This window comes from Hesperophylax consimilis, chromosome 28 (assembly GCF_061612785.1).
Source record: "Hesperophylax consimilis isolate HC1 chromosome 28, BYU_Hcon_1.0, whole genome shotgun sequence".
Lineage (NCBI taxonomy): Eukaryota > Metazoa > Arthropoda > Insecta > Trichoptera > Limnephilidae > Hesperophylax > Hesperophylax consimilis.
In genome coordinates, this window is record NC_142863.1 from 18,203,802 (window position 1) to 18,213,858 (window position 10,057).

At 36.4% G+C, this 10,057-nt stretch overlaps 1 protein-coding gene across 1 annotated transcript in view; it reads right to left on the reverse strand.

The window, feature by feature from the left end:
- LOC149410292 (uncharacterized) overlaps positions 1–9,607 on the reverse strand; it is a 29,336-nt gene extending 19,729 nt beyond the window's left edge. The window contains exon 1 of the mRNA XM_089648982.1: positions 4,505–9,607. Coding sequence (XP_089505108.1) covers positions 4,505–9,607 — 5,103 coding nt within the window. The remainder of the gene's footprint in view (positions 1–4,504) is intronic.
- Positions 9,608–10,057: the final 450 nt, after the last annotated feature.

The window sequence follows — 10,057 nt, forward strand, 5'->3', positions numbered from 1 at the left end:
TTGCGGATCACCACATTCCTCACACGATTAAACATGGTTTTACCACACATACGCCTCAGGGATCTCATTTCAACAGCATTTAATCTACTTTCATCCTTTCTTTGCCAGTTCCATGCCTCACTTCCATACATCAAGGTAGGTACCAGCACTCGTATTTGTTTGCCTTTGTTGAAAGAATTGAGTTTTCATACTGACGAAACTATTTATTCATATTCATATTGCGCATGTACGGGTGTAAACAAATAATTCATCTTATTTTTTTTTCTTTTAAATTTAATATACTTAAAGTGGGTACAGGATATAATATGAGTACATAAAAAATATATTTACATTACAAAATATATTTATGTTCGCAATCTCACCAATGAAGAAACTGGTTATTGTGCTTGGTGAGAGAGTTACACTAATTATAAGAAAAATAGAATCATTATGCTATAAGTAAGTTTATATATGATAGGAACAATATATAAAGAGACAAAATATAAATACAGTGGAGATGATTATAGACTGATAATAAATATCAATGAATACCAATGAAGGGAAAAACAGGCAATTAATTAGTTAATTATTTCTGAAAGAGTAACTTCAGTTTTAGTTTGTATGTTAATATCCTTTAATTTCTTTATTTCATTCGGAAGGTTGTTGAAATACTTTATTCCTAAATATTTATAGTTATTTTGCATTTGTTTGGTATTACATTTTGGAATTTTGATATTGTATTGATATCTTTTAGATAAGTGGGTTTCAAATTTTTTGATTATATTATCTTTATAAATTTGGATAATTGCATTTTTCTTGAATATATCTTCTACTCGGGGCACCCCGAAATCTGTAAATAGCGTTTCTGTTGGATACGTGGAGGGTTTCTTGAGGATTACTTTGAGGATTAGCTTCTGGACCACTTTGATCGGGGTTAGAATCTTATTGTATGACCCCCCATCCAATAAATCCGTATTGATTTAACGACTGTATTAGTGCGTAGTATACTCTTTTTAGGTTATTTCTTTTTTAAATATTTCTTAATCTTATGAATATGTATACACACTTTCTGATACGCTTAACCAATTCACAGATATGTCTTTTCCACTTCATATGTTGTTCTATTATCACTCCGAGATATTTAATTTCTGATACTGAGTTCAATATTGAACAGCCTTGGATACATATGTTTTTATTACATTTGTTATTGTGAATAATTATTTTAGTGTTAGGGACTGTTTGTTATTATTTTAAAGCATGACTTGCACAAAGCTTTTTTTACGAAAGAACAGATTATGAATTATTTTAAGTATGCCCTTAAATTTTGAATATTATTAATTATGTAGATGGTGCTTTATGTTTAATATTTTTTTCTTTGAACCATCTTAGTGTTACCATTCAAAAGATCGCAGCGCCCTCCACTTTTGGCTATGTTTTTTTACAGTAACTACTATAACCAGTTAAGTTAACCGTATCAGAACATTATAACAAACATAAATTATCCAGTAAGGTGGGTAATTTAAATATAGGTAGAGGTATCTACAGTGTAAATTTAATATAATTACCGCCAGGGTTAACGGAAAAGAAGATAAAAATTATTTGCGCCCTTGAGGTGATAATCAGGATAAGAAATAAAACACAATTAAATTCATTAGTGCTAAAATAGACACGTTATAATACAAAATACTTTTTGATATTATTTAGTACATTCTTTAACACATTAATGTCTGAGGACTGTAAAAGAATAACTAATATTCCCATAATATTAGTCAATCTTTTACAATGCAATATTATACATGGTTGGAAACTTAGCTATTACAAAATGATTAATTTGATTTTAAGCCCAGCCGGGTTTTTACACAGATATTTACATTATAACTAAAATATGTAAAAATAAAACTATGAAATTTTTTTTTTAAAGCATTCAGTTATTTAAAACTGAAAACTAAAAGTAAACAATATTTCAATTTTTTTTTTTTAAATATAATATATATTTATATAGACAAGCATAATACAGTACCAACATAAAATAAAATAGAATACAAGACAATTCACTAAACTATATTACCTATTTTATTGTGTAGCATTCAGCAAAATGCCAGAAAAGTCGGTAAATATATCAATAATATCCCCAAAACTAATGACTAATTCATTTTAAAATCACAATGATAGCAGCATAATATTTTACAAGGTAAATCAGATTCATTGCTACCGCATATTATTTGCCAATGATGGTTGTCAAATAGAATTTACATTAATCAATACAAAACACAAGAAATAACAACTGACACAAATATTAGAAAAACTAGATTTCAGGGTCAAAAACATATCCAACAAGCAACTACAAAAACAACATTTGGGCAAAAACTCTTCTTATACTATGGTACTAAGTTCTAAAACAAAATCCCATTCCATTCTAAACCCACAACAATATTTTAAGATTTAAATCTCAAATAAAAAGCTGGATACAAAACATAGGGAGATCAGAAATATATAATATACTGACTCCAAATACAGACTAAAGCCGAAACCACTCAACTGAACAAAAAAACACCTCGTAATATATTTATAATTATTTCAGAAAAACACTATTTATTGTGTTTATAATTACTTTATATTATCCATACTCCTAAATTTTAATAATATTTAAATTAAACCCTCAGTGAGGATATCATTATGAAGACCGGATAAATCATCACAACTTTAAAAAGTTATATAAAGTCATAGAAAGCGATAAAACAAAAACTTTATTAACTGGGTTAAGTAGGTTACGTTAAAAAAAAATTTCATCCTTTCTAATGACTTCATATCACTTTTTAAAAGTGTGTTGAATTGTCACTGTGTTGAGTTATCATAGAACTGTACTAGTGCCTCAATAAACAATTACTGCTTATTGAATATTATATACTTTTTAATTACATTAGGCGACTAATTATTGCTTACAATTATTTGTTATCCTTTATGCTATGCATAAAACCTTGTCTTATAAACATTAGTTTGTCATTAAAATAATAATGTAAGTTATGAGTTAATATTTTTGAAAATACAGATGTAATCAAAGTCTTTCCTACGTTTTTCTAAAGGTGAAAGATTCAATTAACTTTTTGGAGTTTTTTTTAATGGGACTCTGAAGCGTGGGCCTAGATGGGGCTGGCGTATGTTAGATTTGGCCTTATCGTTGATTTGTAAATTAGGAGTTTGTTTTTTGCTGATAGTTTATTATTTATTTTGAATAGCATGGGGTAGAGGGCTGCTAAGGTTTTATTTGCTGAGTTTAGATTCAGATTTTCATTTATATACTTTTGCCATGTGAGTCTACTGTCAAGGGTTACTCCTTGGTGTTTGATGCTATTTTTCTAAGGAACGTTTTCTCCGAACAAGTGGATGTTATATGGTCTTTTAGGGAGAGATTCTTACCCACACCTCCTGCCTTTCCCTAAAAGACCTGCCACACAGCATCCCCAAGATTACATAGGCCCTGAGGGAATTTTTTTCCTCAAGGCCTCCTATGCGAAGCTAATGAAAACAAATGTCTTTTCTTTCACCTTCATTGTGATTACCGTGAGAATTATATCATAGTTTTTTTGGGAAAACATTCAGTTTAAGAAATTATAAATACAGTGTTGCAGTAACCAGCGAAGTTTCCACTAAATACAAACAACTGCAGTCAAAATATACTGAACGAAAAAGGTAAAATATTATTTTTATTTTAAGTTAAAAGAAATATACACATTTCAATTTCCTTAAAAGTACACATTAAAAATAAAAATCTAAATATTATTCTTTACTAGATAACATAAATAAGTACATTTTACTACCTAACTTACATAAGTACATTTTAATTTTGCTCGCTGATCTTAAGAGCAAACAGTTTTTTCTTAAATATATTCACCCTATTTACTGATGTCTGACTATTGGGTAGGAGATTGTATATGTATATGTGTACGTCCTCGTAGCCGATGTTTCTTTTACCACTTTCAGACTTTGCTGAATGTGTGTATAGTTTATTATGCAGTGTTCATGTACTTGTGATGTTTTTATAAAAGTTGTGTTCCTATGTATAAATCCATTTTGGATTTTATAGATTAATAAGCATATGTTATATTCAAACAGTTTTCTGATTTTCAGTAATATCGTTTCTTGATATACTTTTTTGGTGGGGTTATAATTACAAAGTTATTTGTAACTTTATTCTGTATCATTTGTGGGTCGTATAAATATGTAATGTATGTGTTTCCTGATATTTCAATTAAATAATTTAGATGGGACTGGATTAAACTGAAGTATAATCCCCTCTTAACTTGTATTGGTAGTAGACGGGCTATTCTACCAAATACATCAATTAGTCGAATCATTTTTTCTTTAAGTTTTGTATGTGCTGCTTAAATGATGTGAAGTGTTTGTCGATATGTAGTCCTAGATATTTTTCACCATCTAAAATGTGTAGGTGTATTCCTTCTATTTGCAATGTTTTATGAGCTGGCATTTTTCTTTATCAAGTCTACAATTTCTATAGTAGACTCGCAGTGTATGGTGAGTTAGAGTTAGTTTGAGTTTTTAAAAGCCCAGCAAGAAGTCTGGCAGTGCCAGTGTGGCCATTAACCAAAGCCACTTGTAGGGGAGTTCTGTGTTCTGTATCTCTCGAGTTCATCACCGCCGCCAAATGCCTTTCGTCTCCCTGAGGAAGCACAGTGCCGCCCCGCCCCGCCATCTCAAACATCTCCTCGACTAAACGCAGCAGTCGGGTGACAGAGGGACTGCAAGAACATTGCAGAGGCGTGCAATCGTGGCTTCTGTCTCGACTATTGTAGCACGCACCGTGCTCCAACAGGCAACTCACAATATCAGTGGCTCCCTTCTTAGCGGCAACATGCAGAGCTGTGGAACCTCCCACTACAGTTTTAGCATTGATAAACTTATAGTAGGCCCTGGGTTTGGTCTTCTTCACGGTCTGCAACAAGAGACGGACCATTTGTCCGCAAGCTCGGGACGTGGCGAGGTGCAGGGGGGTGATCCCCTTTTGTGACACGGCAGTAGCGTCGGCTCCGCTGTCCAGCAACAGCTCTGTGACCTCCACGGTGGCGGCAAAGTGTAGGGCGGTTCTACCATCGCCCTCCTGATGAGTGTTCACATCTGATCCACTCTCTATCAAACTACAAACCTCGCCCACATCCCCTAAGCTGGCAGCTTTTAGTAAATTAACATCACAAGGAGGAACATAGCTGACATCGAAATCCGATGATGATTTTAAATATTTGCTCAGATAATCTAGACATTCATCTATATCTGCGAAATCTGGGTGGTTGGGACCAAGGATGGCATTCCTCTCATTGAACCCCGCCTTGTGAACCCTGAGGGCATCCGGAAAATTATTCTGACGGAGATAAAGACGCACCATAAGGTATTTAGTACGAACAGTATCCTCATGATTGAACCCCAATACATTCTCTTGAATATCTAATGTTTCCTGATAGATTTGCAAAGCTTCATCAAGTTTTTGTTGGTTCATAAGAACAGTTGCCATATTGCACCTGGCTTTGAGTGTCTCTGAATGATTTAAACCAAAAACTTTTTTTCTGGCTTCATAAACGGTTTGAAACAAAGCTAAGGCTTCGTGGATCTTGCCTTGAGCAAGTAACACGCCGGCAATGTTATTTTGTAGATTAAAAGTGTGAGGGTGCAGAGCACCTAGTGTGTTTTTATATCTTTTGTAGACTTGCGTGTACAAGCGTAAGCCCTCTTCAAGCTTCCCCAGGGCAACAAGCGTAATCCCTGCGATGGTTTTAGTTTGCAAAAAATTTTCATTCCCCTCGCCCAATAATTCCCGTTGCCTTGGCATAGCTTCCTTTAATATGTCCCATGACTCTTTCATCCTTCCCAGCCGGTTCAATAATAAAGCCAGCATTATTCTGGTCTCCAGGGAGGATGGATTGTGAGAACCAAATGCTTCCACTCTCTTCCGATAGATATCTTCCAACAAGGGCATGGCTTCAAAATATTTACACTGTTTATACAGTGCTACAGCTATTTCATATTGGACGTCCAGCGTTCCTGGATTATCCTCTCCAAATATTTCAATTCTGTTATTTAGCAGCTGTTTTAAAATATCTATGGGCTCTGTGAATTTTTCACGCTTAAACATTAAATCAACCCTGAATAAAATGTCAGGAACATTTGCCTGTGAAACCTGCTTTAACTGGTCTACGTCGGGGAAATCATATTTCATAGCAACAACCACAAGCGTGCTGCCATCTGCGTCGTGACATTTCATCACCGCCTTTATGATTTCTACGTCCTTTATTTTGGTTATATCTTTAATTACCTTAACATCGCGGGTTCGTACTTTCCAGAAACAGAGTGCAACAATTTGCAGTAAATATTTAATATCTTTTTGTGTAGTAAAATCCAATGGAGTCTTCATATTATCAGCCTTGAGGTTATGTACTGCGCCATTTTTCAACAAGGATTCAACTATTGCTGGATGAGAGTATTTGGATGCGTAATGCAGAGGAGAATTTCCGCCCTTCCCAACAGCATTGGGATTGGCTTTGCTCTTTAACAAAATGTCACATGCCCCCTGAAAGCCCCCCCGGGAGGCGATATGTAATAGTGTTGAATTTTCAGAACTCTTCGCATCTACAAATTGTGCCAAATCTTCAATCAACATGTCAACTGTGAAATCATTATTTTCGACAGCCTTAAACAGTTTTCCAATTGACGCTAACACTTCTTTTATATCTCGACATTTAGTCAAATCTGAAGGGGTTCTTCCAAAGTTGTCCGTGGCATCATACACTGCACCACTATGTAATAACAACTTGACCATCTCTGTGTGTCCCAGTTCAGCAGAGCAGTGAAGAGGCATGGATCCGTTTAAATCAGTGGAATTAATATTGACACGTTTGTTTATCAAGAATTGGGCCACAGCGAGGTGCTTTCCTACCGTGGCGCAATGCATCAGGGTACAGCCAGCGAATCCCGGATCATGAATGCTCATTCCAAGCTCCAGGAAGAAGGCCAAGATGTTCTGGTTGCCATGCATAGCGGCTATGTGTATTGGTTTGTAATCTAGGTTTCTAGCATTCACGTCCGCACCTTGGTCTACTAAGAGTTTCGTTATTTCAAGATTACCCTTTTGAGCCGCCATATGCAGTAATGTCCAGTTATCAGTGTCTCTCTCATTAATCCTAGCACCCTCTTGCTGTAGCAGTATTAATGTATTTTGGATTTGGGCATTACCAACTGCCAGCTCTAACGGCGTTCTATTCTCCGAATTTCTGATATTAGGGTTCGCTCCCCAGTGGAGTAACCTTTCCATAGCATCTGGTTTATTCAAGTAGATTGCGTGATACAGTGGCGATAGATTGGGATCCGAGGGATTGACATTTGCTCCACTTTCTAGTAAAACTTCAACAAACTCTGTATGTCTGTAAGACATTGCTTTGAATAATGGTGAAGGGTGTTCTATGCAATCTGCAACTTTAATACCTCTCTTTATAAGCGCCTTGGCTATTAATGCATCACCACTTATAGCAGCCGCATCTAAGAGGTTTGATCCATCTTGATCTGTAATATTGACATCAACATCTTTATTCTTCAACAAAGCTTCAACTACAAGTCTATGCCCTGCTTTAATTGCATTTAAAAGAAGTTGACCTCCTCCAATGTTAACATCCGCTCCTTTGGCAATCAAGATGTCCAGCAGGTCCTTATTGTTATTCCTTGCTGCATAGCACAATGCTGAAAAATCTTCAGAATCCAAGTGGTTAACATTCGCTCCGTACTTTAACAAGATTTCAACAGTTGCCTTGTGATTCCCACTGACAGCCATAAGCAAAGCGGTGCCACCGCCGTTAACCTCGGCGCTAACATCAGCCTTTGCTTGGAGTAATACTTTTACGGTTAGACTTTCTCCACCAAACGATGCAAGATGCAAAGCTGTACCACCAAGCTCCCCTTTCTCATCAACTTTGGCTCCATACTTTAGCAACATCTGAACAGTTTTGTGATTACAAGGTCTAGCAGCAGCTACATGTAAAGGTGTACTATCACTGTTGTCTTTACAGTTTACTTCTGCTCCATTTTTAATCAATGCCTCTGAAATTGCTTCATGACCATGTAGTGCGCTGAGATGCAAAGCAGTCAAAACCTTATCATTTACAGAATGTACATTCGCTCCTGCAGCTAGCAAAATGTCCACCACTTGTTGGTGACCTTCTTGTGCAGCCATGTGCAATGCCGTCATTTGACACGGAGATCGGGCTTGGATGTCGATCCTTCTTTGGATTAAAGTCTTTACAACAGAAGCATGGCCAAGTAGAGCAGCAATGTGTAACGCCGATAATCCCTGGACTTCTCTGCTATCCACCGGAGCGCCATTCTGCAACAGAAGGTCAACTATATCCGCATGTCCACCCTCGGCTGCGAAAAAAAGCGGGGTGCAGTCATCATTTCTTCTAGCATTGACGTTTGCTTTCCGTTGTAGCAGTAGACCTACGATTAATGCATTGCCTTTTAAAACAGCTGTGTGGAAGGGGGTGTGATTGTATGTCACATCTCCGTTATTAACAAAAGCACCCTTTTCCAAGAGGATCTTGACGATTTCTTCATCGTTCATTTTCACTGCGTCGTGTAAAGGGGAAATACCCTTGGAGTCTCTAAGGTTCACATACGCTCCATACTCTAGCAGATATTTGACAACCTCCTGATGACCATTACGTGCTGCGAGATGTAATGGATAGGATCCTAGGACAGTCTTAGCATTGACATCGGCTTCATGTTGCAGCAAGTATCGTACCATTTCTACATTACCGAATTCTGCGGCTGTGTGAAGGGAAGTATAGCCTCCAAAAAGAGAATTTTCATCCACAGTATCATCTTTCAACCAGAGAATTTTGACCACATCTAAGTGATTGTTTGACACGGCGTAATACAAAGGAGAATTTCCTCCAGTATCTTTGATAGTTGTTTTGGCTCCCAGTGAAAGCAGAGTCATGACAGTTTTTTTGTGGCCATTTTTGGAAGCTAGGTGTAACGGTGTCCTTCCCAAATGATCAGCTTGATTAATTACACTTCCCATTTCTGCTACTAAGAATTTCACAGTGAAATCCCTTCCAAAGGTTGCGGCTACGTGCAGGGCGGTGTGTCCGTCGACATCTCTAGATTCAGTGTTAATCATTTTCTGTTTAGTCAAAAACTTAATGGTTTCAATATTGGGTCCTCGCGCAGCATAGTGTAGCGTAGTTGCAAAATCTTTCGTTCTTGAACATATGTCAGCTCCTTCCGCGATTCCCAATGATAATATGTCAAAGTTCCCGTCAAGCAGAGACTTCCACATTTCCTTCTGTTTGTCAAGAATAAATAGGCCCCGCTCATATCTTCGTTTCAATTGTTTTATATTATGTTTTAAAATGTTCCCTATTTTACAGTTCAGTAAAAGGTCTTTGCTTTCAGTAAGTTTTACGGCAGTTAGGAGCACAGCGGACCAAGCATCAGTTGGCAGAATGTCTACCAAGGCGTTCCCGTGAGCCAAGTGGTTGCGCAAGCACTTGCCGCTTAACAGAGGCATGTCCCCATCTAGATACAGCCCATTGTTGGGAACACATTTGGCACTATCTAAAAGGGACATGATATCCAGAACAAGGCCTTCTATCATAAATCTATTTATAGTCTCATCTTTATGGAGTAATGAAAGATGCTCATATAACTGACCAAACATTCTATCAATGCCTATGATATTACCCAGCTCAGTTAATATGAGATTGAGCTGTTTACCAATTATCTCGCTGTCGTTTTTAATACTTTTGCATTTTTCCTTCCCTTTGTCATTTTTAATGAATTTATCCAATAATAATTGTCTACCATATTCATTAATACATTTAATGTTAGCCTTGTCAATTGATCCAGTAAAACTAATTCTGTACATCGCATTTATTATTTGAACAGCAATCTCAGGTTTAATTCTAGAAGAGACAGTGTTATAAAATTTGGATAATAAGCTACCAAGCAAAAAGCATCTTTTATTAACATATTTTTTTTGATGTGGTAGGTTTTTTAAGGCTATTTTAGCGTGAATATT